Here is a 27,783-nt window from a genome sequence, read left to right as displayed (position 1 = left end):
TGGGGTACCCCACACCTCGTTTCAGCCATCCAGCCCCTTTTGTTTTCGCATCGTCCTTTTTGGGGTGTGTGACAAGGACCTTGAGTAGCTGGCACCTTTGGCTATCCTGTCTTTCGCTGTCTATGTAAGTAATTAACAGTGAATCTAAAAGTGGTTCCTGTATTTTTGCCGGTTCTATTGGTCCCAACTTGGCCATGTGCCCAGTGTGTGCACTCGATCCTAAGTATAACTGGTGGTTTCTATTATCATCACGATTGTCTTTGACCTAAGACCGCCCTCTCCCCGACTTCTCCTCTCACAGACAATACGCACAGGCCAGAGGAAGTTCTTCATTTTATTTCCACTCACAACCCCCAAAGGATCGGTCCCCTCCCTCCCTCACCTAGAGGCGGCCCCTCCCCCAACACCTTCACGAAACACTGATGCCCCCCAGAGCTAAAATGCACAGCCAGTCACCCACGACGGCCATCCCCCGCCCCGCCTGCCTCGCATCTGCCTGCATAGCCACCTGCTCTGTGAACTCGGCCGCCTTTCGGCTCCCCACCCAAATGGAGCTCCCCCAGGTCCCTTGGCTTGTTTTTTTTTTTTGCTTATTACAAGGGTGCCATTCTTCAAACCCTCCCTTGTGGCCCCGATGGCTCTCCTTCCTCACTTGCATAGTGATTCTGCATAGCTTCCTGCCCTCCCATCCCTGTTGGAGACCAGGTTTCCAAGCTCTGCCCTGCTCCCCGAGTCCCCTGTGGGCTTCAGCCCCCCAGCTCTTCCTTGAGGAGTGTAGACGTCACTCCTATGGCCAAACATTCTAGGATTCTGGGGAGGGACGAGGGGAGCAAAATGGACAAGAGAGGGGACAAGGATAAAAGCGGGGGGCGGGGGGAGAGGGATGTTTGGAATGAAGGTGGAGGCAAGGGGATGACAGGGACCCTCCCTCCTCAGCTCCAGAAAACAGAAGTGACCCAGAGCTGAGGACCAGCGCCCCCTACCGCCCAAAGCCCCTGCCCGGCTAGCTGCTGCGGGTCCTCTGGCTTCGAGCCTTGTACACTTCGATGAGCAGATCCTTGACGTACTGGATCTCCCGCTCCACCGACTCAGCCCTCTCCCTCAGCTCCCGGTTCCGCGCCTCCAGCCCCTGGCACTCGCCCTCCAGGGCCTCGCCCTCTGCCCGCTTCCTCTGGCGGTACCTCAGAGCTGCCGACTTGTTCTGGTCTCTCTTCTTTTGCTTGCGGTCCCCTCGGGTGGCGGCAGGATGGGGGTAGGGGGCCGCGCGAGAGGGTTGAGGTGGAGGAGGAGGGGGCTGCTGTGGGGGAGGCAGGGGCGCCAACCCCGAGTCGCCCTGCCCGGCCTCACTGCGGCAGTAGATGGCCAGCAAGTCAAGGGTGTCCAGGGCAGGGGGCTGAGGGAGGTCAAAGGTGGGGAGGGGGAGGGGCAGGGAGGGTGCTGGTGGTGGTGGTGGCGGTGGTGGTGGCGGCGGCGGCGGTGGTGGGGAGGATGGTGGGAGGAGTGGGGCATCAAGGAAGAAGTCTTCCATCTGCTCCAGCTCCTTCTTGAGGAGGGAGGCCATGGCTTCCAGGTCAGGTGGGGGTGGGGAAGGTGGGGGGAGGGCTCCTGGGGGTAAGGGGGGCTCCAGAGGGAGGAGGGCTGTAAAGTCAACCCGCTCAGTCATCCAGTCAGAGAAGCCGTCACCTGGAGGATTGGGGGGGACATAAAGGTCCGTGAGTTCTTGATCCTCCACCCAACCTGGTGCTCACTCATGTCCGTTTCGTTCATCCCATTCATTGAGTAAAACCACCAATCAGCCAAGCAGTCAACCGACCGACCAATGAGCCATCAAATCAGTCAGCCAACCAACAAACCATCCAACCAAAAAACCAGTCAGACATCTAACTAACCAATTAACCAACCAACCAACCACCAGTCAACCAACCACCCAATCAACCAACTAAATGAATCAGTCAACCAAGCAATCAACCTTTTAACAAACCAATCAATGAACGAGTCAACCAACCAACGACTCAAACAACAAAACAGTCAACCAGCCATTACGTCAACCATCCCAACATCCTCTTGACTGATTATTCTACCTCGGTGGTTTCTCTGATTTACTCTCTAGTTTATTCTTAAAAGGCAAACTAGACGGCACATACACAACATACTCTGTTTCATCCCTGATTCATTAATTATTGAAAACCCACTATGTGCCAAGAGTTGGGGATACACTAATGAATAAAATCATTCCTGCCTTGGGGGCCTCTGCATGTGCTGTTCCCTCCTGCTGAAAAGCTCTTCCCGTGGGTCTTTTCACTCATTCCTTCCCATCCTTTAGGCTTCAGCCAAAAGCCTACCTACTTGGAGAGAGTTTCCTGGCTATACACTCTAAACTAGGTCCCCGTTGTCATTTTTCAGCTCGATGGCTGTTTCTCACTTATTCCAATACATTATCATTGACTTTGTCTCTTGTCTGTCTCCCCACTGGAGTGCAAGCTCCAGGAGGGGAAAGATGGTGTCAGTCTTGTTCCCATCTGTATCCCCAGCACCTGAAACAGTGCCTGACATCTTGGAGGTGCTCAATCAATGTCTATGGGATGAATGAATGAATGAATGAATGAATTCTTCCTCTCCTGCCCCCACACCCCAGCTCACCCCACCTCCATTCTTTGCCTGCCCTTACCTGCCAGGGGCTCTCCCCCCGCTGGAAGCCCGCCCTCCAGGGCTCCCCCAAGGACCTCATAGGGCCCCAGGGGGGCAGGGGCCAGGGGGAGTTTCCCATAGTCTACAAGCCAGCCCAGCCCGCCAGCTGGGAGCAGGGCCCTGTCCAGCTCCAGCCCCAGGGTCGCCAGGAGTGACATAGCAGCAACACAGGTGCTGGGCACGGATGGCAACGAAGGAGGCTGCACCGACAGCAGGGAGGAGGCTCTGGACGTTGCTCAGCTGGGCGAAGACAGGCACCAAGGCGGAAGTGGAGGACCTACAGGGGGAGAAAACAGCGCTGGAGTCAGAGGCCGACCTCCCCCAGCGCCAAAGTCACAGGGAAACCAAGCCACACCCCCACCTCCCCGGGGGTCCTCCCTCCCGTTTCCAACTGGGCTTGGGGGTTGCCCTCTCCGAATTCTAAATCTGCCCATTCTTTCCCCAGATCTCTGAGGCCCATGCACGCCCAAGGGAATTCTCTTTAGGGAGGACTCGCTTTTCTTCAGAATTCCCAAGCCCAATCCTTCCAATACAGAAACCTAATGTTCTCCCAGGGGAATTTCCTTAAGGGCCCTCCCCCCCCCCACCGATTCCCCTTCATAAAAAAACTCAATCCCAGGGGAATTTTCTGCCAGCCACACCCCCTTCCCCTAAAATATTTCCTTTAGGCCCCATCCCCTCGCTAAAGTCCATCTCAAATCAGTTCCCAGGGGAATTGCCCCCTGCCCCGCCCTTTCATCAACGTGATCCACTCAAATCCCACTCTGCCCTTTGAACTTTGCGGTGACCTCCGCCGACCCACTAAGTCCCGCCCCCCACCGTTTGTCTTAGCTCCACCCCTCCCCGATGATTCCCCAGAGGCCCCACCCCTTTCTCGGATCGAAACCCCACCCCCCAGCTACGAGTCGCTTAGCCCCGCCCCTTCACACAATGGGCTCCCTCAAGCCCCACTCCTCGCGATAGCTGTGGTCCTAGCTCCACCCCCTTCTAACAGGTTGCCCCTAAGTCCCGCCTTCTACCCTGTCAATCTACGCCAGCCCCCGCCCCAACAGGTGTCCGAATGAAAGAGGGAAACTACTCAGTGCGCCTGAGCAATGCGGAGCCGGAAGGATGTGGGGGCGGGGCCGGCGCAGAACAGCTCCCCACCCCCACCCTTCCACACGTGGTTCTCTCGCCCAGGGCCAAAGCGCATGCTCCGCCCCTCTGGGGGTCAGTGCGCATGTGCGATTGCTTACTGCCCGCCCTTCGCACACAAATACGGACTTCGGTGGGCTGACGCCTGAGCAACCGCGAGCGGACAGAATGGTTCGAGGGGCTAGTGCGCAGGCGCAACTTCCCGCGGGCCGTCTTTAAACACCAAGATTCTCTGGAAGAACGCACCCTCCCCCCCCCATCGGGCGGAGTGCGCATGCTCCGCCGCGGGCCGACCGCCCGTCTTCCCTCTTCTGCGCCTGCGCGACCGTGATTCCTCGCTTTCGTCTCCCCAGCGCCCAGGCCGGGTCGTGCGGGCCGCGAGCTTCGAAAGGGCGGGAAAGGCGGTTGGAGAGGGAGTGGCGAGCGGTTACTCACTCCATGGCTGCGGAGAGGAGAGGCGGCGGCGGCCTCGGCTGAAGAAGGAAGGCGGGAGCGGAGAGCGCAGGCGCGGTGAGCGCGGAGAGGGGCCCGTGGGCGCGGAGGGGTGGCGGCTACAGAGCCATGGTCGGGGCTACGCGGGCGGAGGTAGCCTCGGGGTAGCGTGAGGAGAGATCGTGAGCTGAGGACGGGGACTGAGGCAGCCCCGGGGATTGGGGACAGATATACTGGGGGCGGCGCAGCACGGCCCGCCCGGATCCCTCCGCGCCCCGCCCCCGCGGGCCCCAACCGGGAGGCGGGCCTGGTGCCCCCTCGGGATCCCGGGATGCGGCCCCTTTCATTCTTCTGCTCCAGAGGGTCCAGCCCCTTCTTCTTTCCGACCCCGGGAGTCCGGCCCTCGCTTGCCTCCGACTCCGGGGTTCGGGTCCCCTTCCCCCGGCTCTGGGGTCCCGTCCCTCCTCCCTGCCAGTCTGGGCATTCGGCCTCTCCTCTGCCCCGAGGCCCGCACCGGCCTCTCTCTCGTCTCCTTTCCCCTGTTCACTAGTTTCCGGCCAGCCACATGCTCGTCTCCTCCCCGCAACTGCCTTTGCCCATCCCTCCTTGTGGGTTCGAGTCCGGCGTGAGTCACAGACCGCGCTCCATTCAGATTTCAGAGCTGCGAGGGTGGCCTTGGGCACATCCCTTAAGTTCTCTGGCCTCATAGATGGGGAATTTTCTGTAAAATGAGAATAATCGGCTCTACCTGGTGGGGTGGTTCGTGAGCATCAAGTGAGTGGGGACCTGTAACCCCAGAGCCCGGCTCCCACGGGCCTGTTCAACGTCTTTTATTACTAATGGGAACACGGGGCCCCGGTCTCACCCCTTCCTCTCCTCCTGGCAGGGGCCCCAGACTCTTGAGCGTCCAACACCTGCACATAGGTCATTCTTGTGTCGCCTTTACTCCCCAGTTTCCAGCCATCGCACCCCTCCTCCACTCCGAATTCTGGACGCCGCCCCCTTTCTTGGTGCAGGAAATTCGGGCAGCATCGCCCTGGCTCTCTTCTCCATCCCCTGCCCACGTCTCCGCAGCCCTCGTCCTCGCCACTCCTTTAGGGACAGTTGGTTCATCGTTCTGTCCCTGCTCTTCACCCTGACTTCCTTTCAGATGGTCCTCTGCCTCCGCCGCCCCCGCTGGATCAGTGTTCCAGCCCTGCCCAAAATAGGGAGACCCACACTCCCATTTGCTAAAAGGGGAGAGCTTCCCGGCCATCCCTCCCTGGGCGCTGGGCCCTCCACCAGCCCAAGTGCATGTGGGTCTTTCCTCCGCTGCGGAGACCCCTCCCTGTCCCAGCCTGCCGCCGTCCACGTCGGGACGCTGCACCTGGAGTTCGACTTTTCATCGCTTCTGTGGCGTTTATGAGACTGAGTGGAGATCCAGAGAAGGTGGGAGCCACCTGATCTTGAGAGGCATCTGGGGATGAACGTAGGCAGGCTTCTGTTGGTGCAGGACGTCCTTGGGATCTGACCGCCTTCCCTCAGGGCTCTTACTGTCCACTCTGTCTGTATTTGCGCACTTGCTGTATGGGGGCTACGTGACACCTAGGCAGCATGGAGTGGGTTAAAAGCACAGCCTCTGGAGCCGGGTTGTTGCCTTCAAACCCTGACCACACCCCACTTATTAGCTTGCTGGGAATTTCCCCTCACTTCCCTGTGCCTCAGTTTCCATTAATAGGACCAGAATAAAGTGTGGAGTCTGGTTAATAGAAACGTACCAGTGTTCGTGGCCATTATTGGTACCTATTCTTAGTTCTGTTAATGAGGATGAAATGAATTAGTCCAGGTCAAGCATTTTAAACTCATGCCTGGCACACAGTAGGTGCTACGTAACGGAGACTGTTATTATTGTCATTGTGGTGTATGTGTTTTATTTCCATTGCTAAGCGGTAAGTGCTTTAGAAGATCTTCCACCTTTTAAGTGAGTCTTAGGGGCTGCCCTCCTTCCGCTTCTCAGTATCAATCGTGAGCGATGGCGGGTGAGGTGAGGGTGGGCTCTGCTGGCTGTGGGGAGGCACAGCATCCCCCCGTCTTTTCTTCTGAAAAGACCTAGGTTATGCCCGTGCACTATGTGGAGTATTTCTCTTTAAACGCTTTCTTTTGCGATAATTTTAAATTTACGGAAAAGTCACAAAGATAGTAGCGTTTCCGTGCACCCCTCATCCAGTTCCCCCGTGGTTGACATCTTACATCTCTGTGGCACATTTGTCACCGCTAAGGACCCGACATCAGTCTGTTTCTATTAACTAAACTTCACACGGTACTGATTTCACCAGTTGTCCCCTGATGCCCTTTTCTGTTCCAGGATCCTGTCCAGGATGCCGTGTTCCATTTAGTCCTCACGTCTCCTCAGCCGCCTCTGTCTGCGGCAGGTCCTCAAACTCCCCTTGTGTCTCGTGACGCCGACAATTTTGGAGAGTGCTGGTTGGGTATTCCATGGCATGTCCCTCAGTTTGGTTTTATCTCAGACTGGGATGGTGGGTTCTTGAGAGGATGGCCAGGGAGGAGATATTTTTGATGGCTGGAAACGAGTGTGCGGTGTGTGCTGACTGAGAAGACCTCGGGGCACAGACCCTGGTCCCCATGTCCCAGTCCCTTGTGCTTTTTTTCTCTAGCCGTTGGATGCCACCTGGTTCAGCCCTGGTGCCAGGTGCCCCCCACCAGCAGCTTGACTCAGTCCTGCTGAGTGGCTGCCATTTCGCACACTTAGCTCCCTGGGCCTTCCAAGCAGGTTCTAATTTATGGGCAGTGGGTCATCAGTGGCTACCTGTGAGCCCAGGTCTTGGCACCCTGAGCCGTCTCCTGTGCCCACCCCTGACCTGGCCCCATGGCCCGTCTGGGACTCAGATGCCCTGGCCTCCTCCAGCTTCACAGAGTCCTCCAGGGTCCAGGTGCCCAGCCCCTTCAGCCCCCGAGCTGGGGCTGGGAGCATGGGTGGGGCTGCTGGGGACTCTTTGTCGGTGCGGAGGAGCCAGGATTAGGGAGTGAGGCGGCCATTGCAGGCAGGTTGCATCACCCAGGCTCTTGGATGGGGAGGGGGAGTGGGGAGATTCTCTAGGGGGCCCCAGAGCACCTGGCAACCATTCCTGGTTAGAGCACTAGAGCCCGGGATCTGGGAGAGGTCCCAGCACAGCAAGGGAGGGGGTGGTGGAGGGGAAGGGAGAGCAGCCACCTGTGCAGGGCCCTGGGATTCTGAGACTCATGCCAAGAAGAGGCCCCAGATCACAGAGATTAACCCACTTGCCTTGCAGGGGACGAGACTGGGGCCCCAAGAGGTGAAAGGCGTTGAGCACAACCACACTGCTAGTTAGAACCCAGGCCTCAGCAGTTCTGCCCAGCTTCCAAGGCCCTCCAACCCCCAGGGAGAACCTCTCTCCCCTCAGATCTCCGGGGTCCCTGACCCCTGGCTCAGGGCACAGCCTGCCGGGAGGTCACCCAGGCTGGACCTTCACCTCAGGTCTGCTGCTCACATTGCCAAACTCTATTGATTCCCCCCTGCCCTGGGGGAGGCCCTCCTCACCTGTGCTGTTGCAGCAACCTCTCCCTGGTTTCCCAATCCAGGGGGCGGCCTGGCGTGATGGAAGAGGCAGCAAGTTTGCATCAGGTGGACCCAGTTGGCCTCCGAGCCCACATCACTTAGTCCTGGCCGGGGATGCAGACGTGGTCCTTCCTCTGCCTGAGCCTTGCTGCCTTCTGCAGAGCGGCTCAGAGCGTGGACTCTGGAGCCAGCCTACTGGTTTCACATCCCAGCTCCACCACTTCGGAGACCCTCGGCAAGGGGCACCTTCTCTCTGTGACTCAGTTTCCTCATCCAAGAAATGGGGATAAGAACCCACCTCATGGGCTTGTGGTGAGGATTAAGTGCGTCAGTGTATGTAAACTTCCCAGCTTGGGGCCTTCCCAGTCAGGGACGTTAGTCACTTCTCTGTGAGGGTCAGGGTGCTGGGAGGATGCTATGAAACGAGATAGGTCAGGCCCAGCATTTAGTCAGAGCTCAGGGTCTGTCGTGTTTGTTTCTCTTCCTGTCCCCACCACACTTTGTTCCGCTTTCACAGCCACCTCGCAGACAGATGTCTGTGTACGTGACCGTTCCCCGAGCACTTAGAAGGCAAGGTCAGGACCCTCCTGATTCCCAGAACCGATGCCACAGCCCCCGGCCTCTGCTGCTGCCTCAGTAGACGTCAGTTCATTTTTCAGTGAGTTGCTCGTGCACAGAGGCTGGGCGTTCAACACTGTGGTCCCTAACAAGGCGCAGGGGCAGGTGTCCGGGTCACACAGGCCAGGGGGACGGGTTGGAGGTATGCGTCCTGGCAAACAAGAGCAGGAAGGCCAAGGCCGGCTCAGCTGGGGAAAGGGCAGTGCGGGGGCTGGACCTGCAAGCACAGGCCTGCCACGTGGCCCAGGAGCTCAGAGTCCTCAGGAGCCCCTTCCCTCCCCTCGCTCCTGCTTCTCCCTTGGCAGAAGCAGCCGCAGCTCTTAGGACCCAGTGAACCCCTGCGCTCCTGCGCCGGCTCTGGCATCCTGGGTGGTCGTCTTCTGTGTTAGTCTGCCAGTTAGCTGCTGAAACAAATTGCCACAAACTTAGTGGCCGAAAACAGCACACATTGGTTCCCTTTCAGTTCTGGAGACCAGAAAGTCTAAAAATGGGTCTGCAGGCCTGTGCTCCTTCTGGAGGGTCTAGGGCAGAGTCCATTTCCTTGCCTTTTCCAGCTTCTAGAGGCACCTGCGTTCCTTGGCTTGTGGCGTCTTCCTCGCATCGCTCCAGCCTCTGCTCCCATCATCACAGCTCCTATTTCCCTCTTATAGAGGCCCTTGTGATTGCATTAGGGCCCTCACCGATAATCCAGGCTAACGCCTCCATCAAAGGTCCTCGATTTAGTCACATCTGTGAAGTCCCTTTTGTCACATGGGGTCACATCCACAGGTTCTGGGGCCTGGAATGTGGGCATCTTTGGAGGACCCTTATCCAGCCCACCATACCTCCCCTCTTGGAGCCTCAGTTTCCTCCTCTGGGAGATAAATCCTAGGGCCAGCCCTGGGGTGCCCCCTCTGTCACGGGCTCACAGGGACTGGCTATAGGAAAAGGACAGGACACACTGAAGGTAATTGATGACCTAATGTCCTGGAGCTCAGGGCACCACCACCTTACTGCGCTGTGGGCTCCAGCTAGATACCGTGCCCGCTTGTGCTGCGGTGGCCTCATCAATAAGGCGGGGACAGTAGCAGAACCCTCCAGGGAGGGCAGTGGTGAGGAGCGTGGAGATGATACGTGCAAATGCCCAGAACAGTGCCTGGCTCAGCGAGTGGGCCATCCCCGCAGGCCCTGTCTCAGACATGGCCTGCAGAGGCCCTGGGCCACCTGGAAGACACGACTGCTGCTCAGGGACAGCCCGTCTGCCGGGCAACAGTGCCGGCCTGGCGGTGCACAGCTGGTTTTACAGGAGAAATTGGAAATCAGATTTTTCTGCGAGATTTAAGTTTTAAAAGGTTAGTGAGTAATTCAGAGAAACCCCAACAAACCACAAATGTAGAGAGGCTCAGGCTGTGGGTCCTTCCTGACCTTTGTGTTCAGTGACGCCCCCCGCCCCCAAATCTGTAATCCGCTCTGCCCATAGCAGAGAACAAAAGGACCCAAGTGCTTCTCATTCTAGAGTCACTGAGAAGTCAGGCCGCACCCCTCCCTGCTGGACTGAGCAAGATGAGGACACAGCAGGGCCTCGCTCAGACTCAGCCCAATGCCCTGTAAAGTCCTGAGGGGGGTGGTTGTGGGGAGCAGGGAAGGAGTCTCTAGAATATCGTCAGTGAGGGTTGGGTGCCTGCTGAGAGGGTGCTGGCATCTTATTACCCCGTCTGTTCCCTCTCAGCCATCTGCGCCTACAGCCAGAGGGCTCCAGCTGGGGGATCGCCCACCGTGGAGGCCCAAGGGGCCTCTCAGTAAGGGGGTGTTAGAGAAGACATGTTGGAGGAGCAGGGCAGGTCCGGTGACGGGAGGGTTCAGGGAGGCGGGGCAAGTCCCTGAGCAGGCATCTCCATGTTATCCAGAGGAAGTGATGGGTGGAGCTGATGCTGGGTTAAGAAGCAGCTGTCGTCGGCTCTGAGCCAGGAGGGTTCGGTCATTTTTGTGCTTTGGACAATGTTTATGTTTCTGTCTGTGTTGAGACGGGACTCCGGAGCGGTCTTATTTTTCTCTCGGTCCACCACAGTCAGGGTGGCCTTTGCTGTGGTGGGTGTTCTGTGAAATTGTGTGCACCAGGAGAGCCCCAGGGCCTGACTGCGCGGGCTGCCTTCCCTTCCTCACAGCTCATCCTGCCAAGCTGAGGAAGACAGGTGGAGAGCAGTGGCGGGGCAGAGGGGGCAGCCTCGGTGTGGCCTGTGCCCCTGCCACGTGTTGGGCCACGGATGCGCAGTTCCACAGGGTTGCTTGGGCACAGAGGAAGTAACAGCACCAGTCACGGTGGGAGCTGACGGGAGCAAGAGAGGGGAGTGTAGCAGAGATGGGGCCGCAGCAGGAAAGCCAGGCCCCGGGGCTGCCAGGTGCCCCTGCACAGGCATGTTGGGATGCCTCACGGAGAGGTCGAGGGTCAGCAGCTTTGCCCTCTCCTCCTGCCCCTCCTACCCGCCCCCAGCCAGAGCAGGATCAGATTCCTGAGGGGGGGACAGGAAGGAGCAGCCGAAGCCCACTGTTCACTCCCAGCCCAGGAGGCCAGCCCACCGCTGGGGGAGCCGGACGGCGCTGGCCTGGACTGGAGAGTGAGATCTGAGGAAGGCCCTGGAGGTGGCCCGCTGTGTCGTCAGAGAATGGAAAGGGGGTACTGGATGTGGCGCATGGTGGCGGGGGTGGGAAAATGTCGCATTGGAGAGGCTCATGAGGCCCCAGCTCAGCTCTGGGGCCGGACAGCCTGGGTCAGTCCTGACTACCTGTGTGACTTGAGGCAGGCTCCCTAAATTCTCTTGACTTCACTTTGCTCGTCTGTAAAATAGGGTTGTTGATGGTTCCTGCCTCACGAGGTTGTGAGGCAGCGCAGGTGAGGCGCTGCGAGCAGGGCCCGGCACGTAAGTGCCAGAAACGTTAGTGTGGTGACTGGTACCCAGGGGTGGCGGGGGCTCCGCTTGGTTCTAACTCAGAATCAAAGCCACCATACCCCCACCCCTGGCAGCGTTCACCTGGTCCCCAGAGAAGCAGTCTCCATGGCAACCGTCTCTGCCACAACCTGGCCTGGATGGGTCCCTCCCTCCCCCGCTGACATCACGGCCCCTCCCCTGGGACGCTGGTGTTGATTACAGGAGAGAGGCTGGGTGGGGGGGCGCTTAGGTGTGTGCGGTCTGTCTACACGCGCACACGCCCACCTGCTGTGCTCCAGAGCCTTCTCCCCAGTCTTGATGTCTTCACGTTGTATCTGTGCCCGGCTGCCTTCCCCTGAAGCCCCCTGATGGCCTCCCAGCTGGCTGGAGCATTTGACCTCCATTCTCCTCCCCAGCCTGTTCTCAACCAGTTTTTCTTGTCCCCAGAAGAAAGTGGGATCCTGTCTTAAGAAAGTGCTCTGCCCAGGCCCTGCCCACCCTCAACCCTTTCCCAGCATCCCTTGCTTGGTTGGTTGATTTCGTGGCTTTATTGAGGTACTGTCATTCACACCCATTTATTAAAGTGTACAGTTTGGTGGTTTTTACTACATCCACAGTTGTGCACCCATCACCACAATCTAGTCTTAGAGCATTTTCAACGCTCTGAAAAGAAGCCATACCCATTGGCTGTCACTCCCCATTCCCCCAGCCCTAGGCAACCACTAATCTGCTTCCTGTCTCTAGGGATTTGCCTATTCTGGACGTTTCTCGTAAGTGGAGTCCTACATTGGGTGGTCCTTTGTGTCTGGTTTTCTGGGTTCGTCCATTTTGTGGCGTGTATCAACACTTCATTCTTTAGGGCTGAATTATGTCCCATTGTGTGGATCTCCTACATTTTACCCATTCTTCAATTGATGGGCATTTGGCTGGTTTCTACCTTTTGGCTATTATGAATATGCATGTACAAGTTTTGTGTGGACATTGGTTTTCATTTCTCTTGGGAGATACCTGGGAGTGGAATTGCTGGATTATAGGCTAACACTATGTTTAACCTTTTGAGGAACTGCCCGACTGTTCCCAAAGTGGCTGCGCCATTTTTCGTTCCCGCTATTAATGGATGAGAGTTCCAGTTTCTCCATATCCTCTCCGACACTTGATATTGTCCATCTTTTTGTTGTTGCCGTCCTAGTGGGTGTGAACTGGTATGTCGTGGTTTTGACCTGCGTTTCATGATGGCTGATGATGCTGAGCATCTTCTCCCATGCTTGTCCACCATTTGTGTGTCTTCTTTGGCGTCATGTGTTTTAACACAGGGTTTAGCATCGTTCCCCAGACCAGCAGGCCCTTGCCCGTCTGAGCTTTGGCCTGGAATGACATTGATCTAACCCCTTCCTACCTGACTAACTCCTCCACATCCCTCAAAACAGGCTTCAACATCCCTTCCTCTTCTAGAAGCATTTCCATGACCCTCCCTTCCCACAGCCCCCAGGCAGAGTAAGTTGCCACTTCCCCCCAGCTTCCAGGGGGTTCTAAGCAAAGCACTTTCGTGGTGTCCATCTTGTCATCCTATAATTTCTCTCTCTGTCTGGTACCCTCAGTAAACTCTGAATTATCTCAGGGCAAGGACCTTCTCTTATTCTTTCTGACTTTGACATTGATGTTGACATTGGACAAGTTGCTTAACTCTAAAAGGGAGATGCGGATGGTACCTGCCTTGTGGTGGGAGGGTGAGAACTAAACCGGTTAGTAGGGGCAGCTGTCGTACAGCTTGTGGAGCTGACTCTCGAATGGGGAGACAGACAGCGAGATCCATCAGTTCAGTGTGTTGTGTTTCAGATGGTACCAAGTCCTAAGCATAGCCAGGGAGGAGCTTGCTGAGCAGGTGACGTTTTAGCACAGACCTGCAGGAGGTAAGGGAGTAAGCCATGTGGACATCTGCGGGGATAGCCTTGCAGGGGCGAGGGAACAGCAAGTGCAAAGGCCCTCAGGCAGGAGTGCTTTAGGCACTTCTGAAGAGCAAAAGGAGGCTGATGGGACTGGAGTGGAATGACGGAGGCAAACAGCGGTCGGAGATGAGGGCACCTTTTGGCTTTTGGGAATAATGCTCCTGTGAAGGGTTGTGTACAAGGTTTTGTTTGAATACCTGTTTTCAATTGTGGTGGCTTTTCCTTTATCGCATTTAAACAATGCTCAGGTTTTGGAGGGTAGTGGCCATGCCATATTGTCTTTGTTTGCCCAGCACAAGGTCTGTCCTCTCCTAACTCTCAGTGATGTTTGTTGACTAAACAAATGAGGTATATTTGTGAGTTACCCAACACATGGTGGCACACAGTGGATGCTGAGTGGTTAGGGCTTTTATTATTATTTTTTAATGAATGCAGTTGGTACATCAGATTGGCAGGACTTTCCTAATCTCAGGTGCTGGCAGGTTGGAGGGAATGGTCGTATCAGGTGCTGGCACTTAGAATAAAAACAGGTCCATGCAGGTTCCAGGGCAATGTGCTAGTCCCTAGTCAAACCAAAATGCAAGAGTCCATGGCCAGCAATTCTCCATCTGGGGATCAGCCCTGGAAAAGTGTCTGTGCCTCTGCCCCAGAAAGCAGGACCAAGTGTGCTCGTTGCTGTGCTGTTAATAAGGAAAAATTGGACACGTCCTAAATGTCCATCAGTAGAGGCATGGATCAATAAAATGTGGTATCGTCATATCATAGACTGATTGACAGCGGCTAGAAGAAATGAAAAACATGTTTGGAAAAGGACAAGTTGGAGAGTGACACATACAGTGTGACACTTGGCGTAGCAGGGAAAACACAGGAATAAACACATTTCCTCTGGCTGTGAACGCGCACACAGATACACAGATAAAAGATACACCACAGGGGGCCGGCCCCATGGCCGAGTGGTTAAGTTCGTGCACTCTGCTTCAGCAGCCCAGGGTTTCACCGATTCGGATCCTGGGCACAGACATGGCACTGCTCATCAGGCCATGCTAATGCGGCATCCCACGTACCACAACTAGAAGGACCCACAACTAAAATACATACAACTATGTACTGGGGGTCTTTGGGGAGAAAAAGAAAAAATAAAATCTTTAAAAAAAAAAAGATACACCACAACTCTTAACAGGGGTCCCTCACAGGGCCAGGGACCAGGGTGGAGGACAGTGATCAAAGGAATCTTAGCTTTGTCGGTGATGTTCTAAACAATATTTTGAAGACAGGACTGATATGTGAACTGTGGAGTTAAAGTTTAAGTGCTAAAAATGCAGTTATCAGGGCCAGCCCCTGTGGCCTAGCAGTTAAGTTTGGCGCTCTGCTTTAGCAAACCAGGTTCGCTTCCCAGGCGTGGACCTACACCACTTGTCTTGTCAGTGGCCATGCCATCGCAGTGGCTGACATACAAAAAGAGGAGGATTGGCAACAGATGTTAGCTCAGGGCCAATCTTCCTCAGCAAAAAAAATTCTGTTAGGTAGAGAAAAAAGAATCTCTCAATACAAGAGAAAAACAAAACTGTGCTTGGCAAAAAAGGCACCAGCACCAGAGTATTCCTCAGATCTTTTCCAGTCTTATTATTTTATATTGAGTGATTCTAGAATCTTCCTTAAAATCTACTCTTCTGCTTGTTTCCTGATGTCTGTTCCACTCATGTCTTAACTCATTTGCTTTCCCCATGGGGAAAATTGCTGTTTGTCCCCGACCTGAGCTCCTTTGGGGGCAGTCTTGGGCCTCAGGAGCAGGAAGGAGAGAGTAATTGCTAATTAGCCGTGCAGTGACTTCTTGAGGCAGAGATAGTGTTTTCGAGGGAAGGAAGGAAGAAGAGAGATGATTGAGAAGCTATGAATCCAAGAAGCATTTGGGTGCCGGCCTGAGGCCACCCTGAGCAGCCAGCAGCCAAGGCCAGGTGTTGGTGGCTGGCCCAGCGGGCTTCCCTCCAGCAGCCTGGAAGCCTGCGGAGAGTGGCTCCTGAGCTACGTAAGTGAACGTGCAGTGTGGTGCGTGTGGCAGGACCGTGTGCACAGCGTGGGAGGGTGCAAACTGTGCGTTTGTTTAAATGCCCCGACAATCTCTGGAAGGAGGCACAAGAAACCTAACAGCTTGTCCCCAGGGAAGAGAGCTGGTGGCTCTGGGGGACAGGGGAGGATGGAGACCACTGTGTCCCGTTTTGTACCTTTTGAACGTCAAACCATGTGAGCAACTACCTATTCACAAAAATAATTCAATTTTCATTTTAAAAAATACCCAGTGATATGTCACTGCGTAGGTTGAGGAGTGGAATACGTGTGACAGTGCCTTCTCTGCACTTAATTTGCATGACATTACATGACATTAGCGATCCCTTCATGTGATTCGGACTGGAAGCCTGACAGGCAGTGAGGGTTTCTACGGCCCCTCCCCCTGAGGAGCAGACAGATAGACAGACAGGCCCCCTGTTTGTCTGTCTCCGCAAGGTCTCTAATACTTAATGCAAGTTGGTTATACCTGGGGGGGTGAAAGGGCTTGAGTGTGCCATCCTTAGGGAGGAGCAGGACGCAGGAAATCAGGACCAGAATCCCAGGTGGGCATCTATCCCGCCTTCCCTGTTGGGGAAGGCTGTAGTGTGGAGGAGAGGTGGCCTTTAGAGGGAGGTGAGCACCGAGCGGTCCTTGCTGTGGACTGGCTTCAAAACGCAGTTCCGCCCCTCTCTGTCTGTGTGTGCACTGCCCCTCTCTGAGGCTGTTTCCTGCAGCCTGGGCCCGCCGTGCCCACCAGGCAGCATGGTTATGGAAGTGCCAGACAGTAGCCCAGGCCACCACCAGCTCCCCCAAGGGGACCGCAAGAGTCTTGCCCATCCCCGCCCCCAGCAGCCTGGGTGAGTCTTTCCAAACGTGAGTCAGATCTTGACACCTCGGAACCCTCCCGTGGCTTCGTGCCTCGCTCTGGTCCGGCCACACTGCCTCCTCCCTGATCGGGAGCCCCCAGCACACTCCTGCCGTGGCGGAGGGCTGGTCAGGGGCCGCTCTCGGCTTCTCAGTTGATTCCATTCTCGAAAGGCAGGCTCTTGGAGCTCGTCTGTTGCTGAGGGTTGGAGGGTTTTTCTTTGCCTCGGGGGAGAGGGGAACCCATTTGAGATATCGAAGACGCAGAGTTGGTGGACTTGGGGAGAGCAGACGGTGAGTTCTGGTTGACATGTTGGGGAGACAGCCTGGGGAGATGACGGTGGGGACAGGGGAGCCGACAGGGAGTCGCTGCCCTAGCACACAGGGCAGTGGTACCAGCCGGGCGTTTGAGCCTCAACTGGGATCCAATTCCCCGGGCTGGGCTGGTGGTGGCCCAAGGCACGGGTCCCCTCAGTCTCTGATCTTCCCCTTTTCCTCTCTTCCTCTCATCTCTGCTCTGATCCTCTGGTCTCTGAGCCCCGTGGTCTCACATCCTCCAAGTCTTAAATAGCTGATTCCGTAGGTGAAAGGGTAGTTCCCACGGGCACAGCGCCTGTCCTTCCTGAGCCGCCTGGGCTCAGCATTGTCGCCAGCACCACCTGGTGGCTGTGGGCTGAATGCCAGGAGCGTTGGGTGCAGTCTCCCCAGAACTTGCGTTACTTTACGAGAGGTTAACGTTTCCTGGGCCCCAGGAGACCCCAGGCGCTGTGCGAAGTGCCTGACTCGCATCAGACCGTCTCGTCTTCACGGAGATTGTGTGGGTCTTGAGCCATCGTCCCCTTTTTTCAGATGAGGAAACTGAGGCGTGGGGGCTGAATTAGAATCTAAGATCCCAGCGCTAGGAGTGGATGGGCGGGGACTCGGGGCTGCTCCTCTTTGCTGAGCTGTGTCTTCCAGGGAACTGACAGAAAAGGACGGGCGAAGGCCCCTGTCCCCAGAGCGCACAGAAGTCGCAGTCTGGGCTCCTCGTGACAGCGGTCTGCCCGCTGCCGGAGCCCTGGGAGGTAGAGTCCTTCAGCCAGCTGTGCTCGCAGCTGCCCCCAGCGAACAGGATTTCTGTTCCAAGGTGGGGGCGGCAGCTGCCTCGGCCCCAGTGGGCCAACCACGTTGTGGAAGGGTCGCTCAGGCCTCAGGGGAGAAGATGAAGGGCAGCGGTGGGGTCAGGAAGGGAAACGGCATCAGGCCTTTGTCACCGGTGGAGGGACTAGCCTGGCACTCTGACTCTGTGGCCCGGCCCCACCTCCCACAGCCTGCTGCTCCAGCCACAGCTGTACAGAGCCTGGCCTGTATGTGTGTCACTCCCTCGGCGGCATGTCCACCCAGAGGACCCCACTCATCCCTTAAGACGTAATTCTGCCATCTCCTCCCCTGCCCCAGGTAGAACTTCAGGACTTGGCCCCAGAAAGATCTGGATTCCCGTCCAGGGCCTAGTGTTTGCTGCTGTGTGACTTTGGAGGAGTCACGTCACCTCTCTGAGCCTGTTTCCCATCCAGAAAGGGTTCAGTGTGCTGCTGCCGGTGCTCCTAGCACAGTACTAGTACACAGGCGGCGCTCAGTAAATGGTAGTTATTAGTTATCAGGCGGTCAGTCACAATTATTTATTGAGTGCCTGCTGCATACCAGCATGCTCTAGGTGCTGGGGATACAGCAGTGAACAAAACAGAGAAATCCTGCCCCTGGGGCTGACACCCTCTCCAGCCCTCCTTGGTGTTCCCGGGCCACCTTGTCCCTGCCTCCATCACACCTGGCCTGTCGTTGCCGGGTGTCACACCCACACCCCTGGGGTGGTCACCCAGTGGCGGGGGCTGTCCAGACTTTCAGGATCGCCGCTCACTGTTCTTTCCCCACCAGCTCCCCGGCGATTGCAGCCCCATGGCCACCCCCACTTCCAGGGTGTGCTTCCCAAGCCTTTGTCTAGCTTTAGTTCCTGCTCCTCCTTTCTCCCCGACCCTGTATCAGTTTCCTGTTGCTGTTGTGAGAAGTTATCACAAAGCAGTGGCTTAAAGCAACACAGATTTATCCTCCTACAGTTTTAGAGGCCAGAAATCCCAGATGGGTCCACAGGGCTGCTTCCTTCGGGAGACTGTGGGGAAGAATCCATTTTTTGCCTTTCCCAGCTTCTAGAGCCGCCTGCATTCCTTGGCTGGTGGCGCCTTCCTCTGTCTTCAAAACCAGCGGCGCAGCGTCTCTCAGAACGTTCTTCCATGGTCACGTCTCCACTTAAGGACCCTCATGATGACATTTAGGGCGCACACAGATATCCAGGGTGCTCTCCCCATCTCAAAACCCTTAATTTCATCACATCTGTAAAGTCCGTTTTGCCCCTGACGTCACATATTCGCAGGCTCCAGGATTAGGGCGTAGACACGTGGAGGCCGTTATTCTGTCTGCCACACACAACCTCCACATCCTTCTTCCTCCTTCCTTTCCTGTTGCTGCAAGGCTGAGGTCCCCCATGTTCGTTCCCAGGCGCCCCTGTGCCAGGTACCGAAGGAGAGGGCCTTTGCCAGGGAGGGGCGGAGAGTCCCAGGGCCGGTAACAGTGACACCTGCCCCTCATCACACTGGCACTGCTGTTCTTGTCCCACGTGAGGACCTTGTTCCAGCTCCTCCCTTGAGCTCGAACTCTCCTCCCTCTGATACGCCTCCGTTAATTTAACCTTCACCCCTGCACTGGTGCCCCCACGTTTTCTCTCTTCCAGAACACTTAGCCTCTTCTAACACGCTGTGGAATTTCTTGGTGATGTTTGTGGTTCCCCGTCTGTCTCCCCTGCTGGAACAGCAGCTCCGCGAGAGCAGGGCCTCCCTCTGATCGTTCCCAGCCGCGTTTCCAGGGCCCTGCACGGTGCCTGTGCACAGCAGGTGCTCAAAAACATCCGTGGTGTGAATGATCCTTATACTGCAGAGAATTTGTCTGCTCTCTGTGACCGCACCCCGGGGGACGGGCCTTTTTCCCTCTGTGTTGTTGCCACTGTACGCAGAGTAGGGCTGGGTAGCTGTTAGAGTAGATAAGTTAGATCAAGTGAGGATTGGGAGTGGCAGGAGAGCTAAAGGTAGAGGTAAGGTTAGCGGGCCTGGGTGAAGTTGGAGGTGGCGGCAGAGAACTGTGGTCCCCAAAGCCGGGGATGGGCTGTGTCTGGGTTGGAATCCCCTTGGCTCTCTCTCCGGCTCCCTGGGCTGTGAAGGTGGGTGGATGTGGTTTGAAAAACAAGGGTAGAGGCAGGTCAGGCAAGACAGGGTGAGAGGGTGGGCCGCTCGGCCAGGAACCCGCTCGGTGACCTCGAGCAGCTGCTTCTCCTCCCTCCGGGCCTCAGACCGGGGGCGACCTGCTGACAGCCGCAGCTGTGGCCGTCCAGCCCTGAGCACCTCGCTCAAGCACGTCCTCCACTTTCTCCAGGAAAAGCACCGCTTCTGCAGTTTCTGTTCCTCCCTCCTTCCCCCAGCGCCGTCAGCTTCTCTTTTAGGAAAGCTCGGCTCTTTGGTAAAAGTGGAAAACCCTGTGTGGGAGCCCGTGAGAGGGTGGATGTGTTCAGCCACGTTGGTGAGAAACTCCCAAAGGCTTGGTTGTCAGCGGCCTTGTTCACTGGGACAGAAACATCGCTTGATTTCATTTTGGTACAAACCTACACATTTCCCAAATTGCGGTCCTCTTCTCTCTGCTCAGAGTCCTGGCTCAGGCCTTGGGGTCTTGGCCTGGACCGTCTCCGCTGCTGCCCGACCTCCAGCCTCTACCCACCTCCACTCCATCCCCCACACGGTTATCTGGCTAGGTTGGTCCCCACTGCCCCTCAAAGGCCTTCCGTGGCTCCCTGAAAACAAAGTCTGAGCCATTAGCATGTCATTTCTCACCAACTTCTCCTGTTACATTACATGGCACTCTACGCACATCGTGGTCAGGGGTCCCCAAGACCACCCTTAGGTTCCGGGGTTCGCTAGAAGGACTCAGAACCCAGCAAAGCTCTTAGAGTCACAGTCACAGCAAAAGGATCGAGATTGGAATCAGCGAGGGGAAAGGGGCAGAGGGCAGAGGCCAGGCGGGAGCCTCAGTGTCTCTCCCAGTGGACTCACGGACGGCGCTTAATTCTCCAGCAGCAGTGTGGACGACACACACGTGGTACTGCCCCCCAGGGCAGCTCGCCTGAGCCTTGGTGTCCAGGGTTTTTGCTGGGGGCGGTCGTCCAGCGTGGAGCGCCTGTGTGATGACCGTCGTGTTCAGTCTTACCCCCCTCCGGAGGGCAGGCCAGTACCGCATGGCCCGGGGCCTCGCCGTAAAGACCCACTTGATCAGGCAGGACGCTCCCAGGGCTTGGACGTTCTCTCGCAGGAGCCAGGCAAGGGCCAGTGCTTTCTTTGGAATGTGCAGGGTTTGGACAGCCTGGGGCTTTGTGTGTGTGCACATGTGCACGGACATACACTCACACACTCCCTCCAGCCAAATCGCTTCGGACCCTGGAGACACACCTGCTGTTTCAGCCCCTCTCGGGGCCTTCGCCCAGGCTGCGCTCGCCCCTCCCGACCCCACCCCTGCCCCCGGCTGAACCCGGCTGACCCCACATGCTGTAGCTCAGGCCTCTGCTCCTTGGGACCTGAGCCAGGGGAAGACCTCATCTGTGCTCCCGGGACATGTGACCCAGCCCTTTCCCTGTCTGGAGCTCTGGGCCTGAAGCTGACATTTGCCGTGTCTCTGGCTACCTCCAGGGCAGGGGCTGTGGCTAGGTCACCTCCCTGGGCCTCACTCTCCTCGTCTGTCAAGTGGACCTGCTTTCAGGAGTAAGTGAGCAGTGATCCACGTGAAGCGCACAGCCCAGGGCGGGATCAGTGCATGTCCCCACTGTCACTAGATCCCGGGCACCTGGGTATCAGAAACGGTCGAGGCGTTTCCTGACTGCCGAACCGTTAAACCAGGCAAGCCCCCACAGCAGATTCTTTCTCTTGTTTTTTAATAGCTATAAAGAGTTTTTTTGTAAATACTCGTCTGGAAAAATTTAGCTGCAACTTATTAATAGCAGAAACTCTCTTGGGCTGAGGTCTTGAGAACTGAGCCACGTAGGTGTAGCCGTTCAGGTGCTTTTGCTGCTGGTAACGACAGACCCGGCTTGAGGTGGCTCCGCGGCGAGGAGGCATGCCCTCTCCCCGGGAAGGGGCCTGGCCATCGGCTCCCCAGCAGCACGTGGCTGTGTGGAGGAGACCGAACAAAAATGGGGGTCTGCGGGGAAGGCAGAGGGCGCAGTGGACCTTGGGGAGGTTTCTCCGACTCAAGCTAGGAGACTCCATGAGGACACTTCAAGAAATAAAACGGGCCAAAGAGCAATAGGGAGGAGCAAACAGGACTCGTGGGTGCCTTCTCCGGGCCAGGCACTTGGCTTCTCAGTCGTGACCTTGTTTATTCTTTACAGGAGCAGGGCGTTGTCCTTGTTACAGATGGGGAAACTGAGGCATGAGGCGGCTCAGGAGTAGCTTGCCCAGGGACCCACAGCTAGTAAGCGGCAGAAGCTGACTTCAAACCCAGATTGTTTCCTTGTGTCTGGAAACTAACTTGGTGCCTGGAAACAGGAAAATAGGAACCTGAGGGGGCTGGATGGAAGCTGGGGCCAGAAGAGCGGCCGTGGCACAAGGCAGGCCTGCTTGCCCCGTGACCAGACGGGCCCGTTTGCTGAAGGAGAGATAAAGGGAGTTTGCAGGGCCTGGGGAGGAGGACTGACACGTGGCTTCCCTCTTCTTGGCCTGTGTTCTGCCTCTGTACACTGGGGTCATCACCCTGGCCTCCCTGGGCGAACGGTTGGTCGTGAAGGTAGCTGAGGGTCTGGCTGAGGAGAGAGGATGGAGCACCGTGCTGGGCACACAGCCATCAGGGCCGCGGTTTGAAGCCCAGAAACCATCCTGGTCTCCCGGTTGGAATCGGCTCTTCTCACCGTGCAGCCTGAGGACCCGGGAGCATTCATGAATTCGGAGTAAACTTGAGGTCAGCCACAGCCCCAGGTCTTTTTCACGAGAGCGTCTTCACAGCCCTGCCCGGGCTCCCTTCTCTTTTCTCACCAGCTCCCAGGCTGTCCCCAAAGTGGAGGTGCAGACAGGCGCCCGCACAGGCGGCAGTGACCGCGAGCACCCCGGCTGGGGCCCTGGTGGCGTCAGCCGCGCTTCAGCACTTTCCTCATGGGGGACCGAACCTCAGGTTGCTGTCCCTTGTTTGATACTAGGGCGCCAGGAAGTCATGGGGTCACACCTCACCTCTGTCACTTTCTGCTTCCCACCTGTACTCGCTTCTTCTGGCTGCTCTCACAAATTGTCGCAAACTTAGTGGCAGCAAACAGTGAAAATTTATTCTTACAGTTTAGGAGATCAGAAGTGCAAAATCAGTCCCACAGGGCTCAAGTCGGGGTGTTGGCAGGGCTGGTTCCTTCTGGAAGCTCGGGGGAGAATCTGGTTGCTCACCTTTTCCAGCTTCCAGCCACCGCCTGCATTCCTTGGCTCGTGGCCACTTCCTCCCGCTCCGAGTTGGAAGCGTGGCCCTCAGGTCTCTGCCTCCGTCGTCACGTGGCCTGTCCTCCAGTCCAGTATCCCTCGGCCTCCACTTCACAAGGGCACCCGCGATGACACTGAGGGCCACCGTTTAACCCAGGTCATCTCCCCGCCTCAAACCCTTAAATGAGTCATATCTGAAAATTCCTTTTGCCATGTACGGTAGCATACTCACAGGTTCCAGGAGTGAGGATGGGGGCGTCTTTGGTGTGACCTCCCACACCAGCTCCCCTGGAAACCATTTAGGGCGCCCCCGCCGCCGCCCGAGAAAGTCAGGAAAGACAGCTCTTCAGACACGGCTCCAGGCCCAACGCGCTGTTAGATCCAGGGACGCGCTGTTAGATCCAGGGACGCGTTCCCCTGCTGCCTGCAGCCCAGCCTGTGGTCCCCACCCCCCGTCACCTTTAAGGTAAGACAAGGGCTGATGGAGAGCCAGCCCCGGGGACGCTTGTTAATTCAGTAACTCAATCTGTGCCACTCGCGTTGTGTTTTTAAAACCTGGCTGTGTTAAACCTGTGAATTCAGGTTGAATTCACTCCGCATAATTTGGGTCTCTCTCCAAAACCAAGCTTAGCGTTATGTTTCTCCATTATGTGAACAGAAGGAACATTTGCAAACTACTGCAAATTAGAAAGGAGACAGTCACCCCGTAGACCCACCGCCCACAGACAGCCCCTGGCCTCCTTCTGCTGGCTTCCTCCCAGCCCTTTCTGCAGACTTCTGTTTTTCCACCGTGAGATCACGCTGCACTGGTCAATTTGCATTCTGCTTTGCGCCCTTTCTGGTCGTTTCGCACATTTCTTGTGTATCGGTAGAGACAGTATCAGTGGGCGTAACGCAGGTCTCCCCTCATATCTAGTAGCTGATCGATCCCTCCTTGGGTGCAGGGAAATGCCCTGTCACCGGTGCCGTGCTGGGTGAGGGGGTTGGTGGATCAGGCCAGTGGAAGTCGGTGAGCAGGCCTGAGGCCTGGCCTCAGCTCCTGGCTCCACCCCTTGCCTGCTGGGTAACCCGGGGTATGTCACCGAAGCCCTCTGAGCCCCACTTTCCTCATCTGTGACGCGGGGACAGCACTCCTGCCTCCAGTCGGTACTGAGAGTTAGTGGCCGTGGGCAGACGGCATCGCGCCCACAGTCGAGGCTCGGTGTCTGACCCTTTACCTAAAAGCGCCTCCATCCATCATGCCCTCTGACCTTTCCTCGCCCAGGAGCCTCTGACTCTGCAGCAAACAGGTGGCTCTGCTTGGGGCCTTTTCAGTCAGAAATGACAGAAATCGAGTCGGCTCAAACTAAACAGGAACGTGCCAGCTCTGGAGCTTCTGAAGAGGGAGTTGGGGCCATAACATGACTGGGTCCATCCGGGAGTTTCTCTGTCTCTGTCTCCTTCCCTCTCTCCCTCTCTCCCCTCGCGCTCTCTGGTGGCAGCTCATCATCCCCACTGCAGGTGGCTGAGAAGATGGGGGCCGCCCCAGGTGCACATCCTCTGTGCCCTGTGCCTGGAGAGAAATCCCAGGGAAGTCTCTGGTCAGCCAGCTAGGGTCTCAGTGTCTCCTTGAATCAGTCACTGCGGCCAGGGGCACAGCACTTAGGTCTCGTGCCCACCCTGACTTAGAAGCTGGGAGGGCAAGGGACAACCGGACGCTCCAGAGTGCTCTGCGTCCCTCTAAATAGTGGAGGGTGTGCACGGACGGGGCCTTTGGTGCACACGGCCCCGCCGTCCCGCTCAGCTTTCCGGGCCCGTCTCTCTCCATGAGGTCCAGAAAGGCGCTCAGGGCGGCCCTCAGCCCCTGCTTCAGTCAGCAGGGAAACCTGGGGAGCAGGTCCTGAAGGGGTTGCTTGGTGCCCTAGTCCCACTCACTGGAAGCACCTCGAATCTGACCCCCTCCTCGGGCTGAGGTCGGTTCGGTGCCTGCCCAGCGGCCTTCTCCTTCTTGGTGGCGGGGGTGCCCGCTTGTGCGGGACCGTGGCCGTGCACACCTCAAGCACATCAGGCTCCTAGTGCCTGAACCCCCAGGGCATGGGCTTTTGCTTCCCGATCCTTCTTTCCTAGTTTAGCAGGGCCTGGTTAGGTTGCACAGCAAGAGGAGGAGGGGTGGCCGCACATTATAATCATCCAGGCCTGCCACCCTCTGACCCGAGCTCCATCGTGCTACTGAGGTTGCCTTTCCCAAACTGCCATCTGATCATGTCACTTCCCTTGCTTTAAAAATCTTTCCAAGGTTGCAGACGTCAACGGATTTGCTCTGGAAGCTGGAGTAGCTGCTGCCACCAGATCTGGAGCCATGAGCGGGTTTAATTTCGGAGGCACTGGGGCCCCCACAGGCGGGTTCACATTTGGCACGGCAAAGACAGCAACAACCACACCTGCCACTGGGTTTTCTTTCTCGACGTCTGGCAGTGGCGGGTTTAATTTTGGGGCTCCCACCCAGCCAGCTGCGAGTGCCCCTGCTACTGGCCTCTTCTCACTCACCACCCAGGCCCCGGCGACACAGACCACGGGATTCAGTTTTGGAACCACCACTCCTGCCGCAGGAGGATCCGGCTTTTCCTTGGGGATCAACACTCCAAAGCTCAACTTGAGCAACGCAGCTGCCACCCCGGCCGCGGCACAGCCCGGCGGCTTCGGGCTGGGCAGCAGCACCCTCACCAACACCATCTCGAGCACCGTCACCTCCAGCCAGGGCACGACCCCCAGCGGCTTTGTGTTCGGCTCCACCACCACCACCTCTGCCGCTCCATCCACCACCCCCGGGGGGTTCTCATTCACCAGTGGAAGCACGTCCCAGACCGGGGCCTCCGGTTTTAATATTGGCTCAATGGCGAGTTCGGCCCAGCCCACAGCACTTGCCGGGTTGCCGTTCACTCCGGCCACTCTGGCAGCCACGGGAGCGGGAGCCACACAGCCAGCTGCTCCCGCACCCACGGCTACCACCACCAGTGCGGGGCCCACGCTCTTTGCCTCACTAGCAACGGCTCCAACTTCGTCCACCACCACTGGCCTCGCCCTCTGTGCCCCCGCAACCACAGCTGGAGCTTCCGGGGCTGGAGCGCTGGGCTTCAGCTTAAAGGCCCCTGGAGCAGTTTCTGCCACCTCCACGGCAGCATCCACCGCCGCCACCACCACCACCAGCAGCTTTGCCTTGAATCTTAAACCGCTGGCGCCAGCCGGGATCCCCAGCAACACGTCAGCCACCGTGACCGCTGCGCCTGGCCCCATTGCACCTGCTGGGGTCTCCGCCAGTCCCGTGATGACCTACGCCCAGCTGGAGAGTCTCATCAACAAGTGGAGCCTGGAGCTGGAGGACCAGGAGCGGCACTTCCTGCAGCAGGCCACCCAGGTCAACGCCTGGGACCGCACGCTGATCGAGAACGGGGAGAAGATCACCAGCCTTCACCGCGAGGTGGAGAAGGTGAAACTGGACCAGAAGAGGCTGGACCAAGAGCTCGACTTCATCCTGTCTCAGCAGAAGGAGCTGGAAGACCTGCTGAGCCCGCTGGAGGAGTCGGTGAAGGAGCAGAGCGGGACCGTGTACCTGCAGCACGCCGACGAGGAGCGCGAGAAGACCTACAAGCTGGCCGAGAACATCGACGCGCAGCTGAAGCGCATGGCCCAGGACCTCAAGGACATCATCGAGCACCTGAACACGTCCGGAGGCCCCGCCGACACCAGCGACCCGCTGCAGCAGATCTGCAAGATCCTCAACGCGCACATGGACTCGCTGCAGTGGATCGACCAGAACTCGGCCCTGCTGCAGAGGAAGGTGGAGGAGGTGACCAAGGTGTGCGAGGGCCGGCGCAAGGAGCAGGAGCGCAGCTTCCGCATCACCTTCGACTGAGCCCGGCGGCTCGGGGCCCTCGGCTCCCCGGGGTGTCCACCGGGGCCGAGGTGCAGCTATTGTCTAGTTTTTGGTTGCGATGAAATACTTGACTGTGTGTTTGTTTCTTTCAAACAGTTGTGCTGTTGAGAGAACTGTTTTGTGGTTTGACTTTTCGTGTTAGCAAATAGAAAGTATTCTAGGTGCTCTGGTCCTGTCAGCAGCCTCGTAGACGTGGCTTCCATGTGTATCTTGTGTGTATCCTGAGCCCTTTTTCACCTGGTGAAACCGCCCACTGCCACGACCACCCAGCTCATCCTCCTCGCTCCAGCCCCGCGCTGGGGAAGGGCTAGTCCACCTGGGAGCCAACCACCTGTCTCCCAGCCGGCGTTCGCCAAGTGGCCACACTGTCCAACCATAGTCACAGGTGCAGTGAGGAGAGACTGAGGTTAGACGACTCTGTCCTCGAGGAGACAGCAGCCTGGGATGAGTACAAGATGTGCACGTGTGGAAATCAACCACCAGGGCGAAGAAGTGACTTGTGAAGAGAACAGATAGTGAGATGGGGAATTTCAGAGGAGGAAAGATGGGTCAGCTGAGGGACTTGAACGAGGCGTTGACAAAGGGTCAGACTCTAGCCAGGAGGCCTTCACTTGCCTGGCTGGCACACCTCTTCGTCCCCGGGTCTCCTTATCTTAGGCCTCACCTCTTCCAGGAAGCCCTCTCGGCTGGGTCAGGCGGCCGTCCTGCGGGCCCCACACTACCCTGAGCTCGCGCCTTTGGTAACGCTTGCCGTGCTGCATTGTGCTGACGGGTTAGATTGTGAGCCCCTGTGGGCAGGGACTGTTTCTCGTTAGCTTGGTGTCTTTAGCACAATCTCTGTCCTATTTATCGTGTGAACGAGCAATGGAGATGAAACCCAGCATAATTGTTAATCCACAGAATGCCTGCTGAATTGGCCGCGGGTGGCAGAAGCAGCCACAGACTTGGTTCTGAGCCTCCCAGTGCCGGAGCAAACCCAGTCAGTCCCAGGGTGATGGTCGTGTGTCCAGAGGCAGAAGCCAACCAGTTACATCCCAGGAATCTTGTATTTGTCTGTACACTTTGCTGGACTCTCTGAAATACCTGTGATTGTGTGTTGCTTTTCTCAATAAAATATATTGCAGAACTGAAAAGCTGC

The 27,783-nt window shown here is 57.1% G+C and overlaps 3 protein-coding genes across 4 annotated transcripts in view; 2 read left to right on the top strand and 1 right to left on the bottom strand.

Moving 5' to 3' along the window:
- Window positions 1-315: 315 nt before the first annotated feature.
- On the bottom strand, window positions 316-4,842 carry ATF5 (activating transcription factor 5). Its single transcript, XM_023650197.2, has 3 exons — window positions 4,258-4,842; window positions 2,669-2,965; window positions 316-1,683 (listed from the first exon to the last, which is right to left on the bottom strand). The coding sequence occupies exons 2-3, from the start codon at window positions 2,844-2,846 to the stop codon at window positions 1,004-1,006; spliced, it is 858 nt and encodes a 285-aa protein (XP_023505965.1). The 5' UTR covers window positions 2,847-2,965; window positions 4,258-4,842; the 3' UTR covers window positions 316-1,003.
- On the top strand, window positions 3,774-27,778 carry NUP62 (nucleoporin 62). The gene is made up of 2 exons (XM_005596417.4): window positions 3,774-4,332; window positions 25,008-27,778. The coding sequence occupies exon 2, from the start codon at window positions 25,071-25,073 to the stop codon at window positions 26,622-26,624; it is 1,554 nt and encodes a 517-aa protein (XP_005596474.1). The 5' UTR covers window positions 3,774-4,332; window positions 25,008-25,070; the 3' UTR covers window positions 26,625-27,778.
- IL4I1 (interleukin 4 induced 1) overlaps window positions 3,879-27,783 on the top strand; it is a 37,014-nt gene continuing 13,109 nt past the window's right edge. The window contains exon 1 of one of the 2 annotated variants that reach the window (XM_023650194.2): window positions 3,879-4,332. The gene's annotated coding sequence lies outside the window, so the exon portion shown is untranslated. The remainder of the gene's footprint in view (window positions 4,333-27,783) is intronic. The other variant, XM_023650195.2, reaches the window with a different exon arrangement.

Source organism: Equus caballus, chromosome 10 (assembly GCF_041296265.1).
Source record: "Equus caballus isolate H_3958 breed thoroughbred chromosome 10, TB-T2T, whole genome shotgun sequence".
NCBI lineage: Eukaryota > Metazoa > Chordata > Mammalia > Perissodactyla > Equidae > Equus > Equus caballus.
The sequence above is the reverse complement of the archived record's forward strand: the minus strand, read 5'-3'. Positions and strand labels throughout refer to the sequence as shown.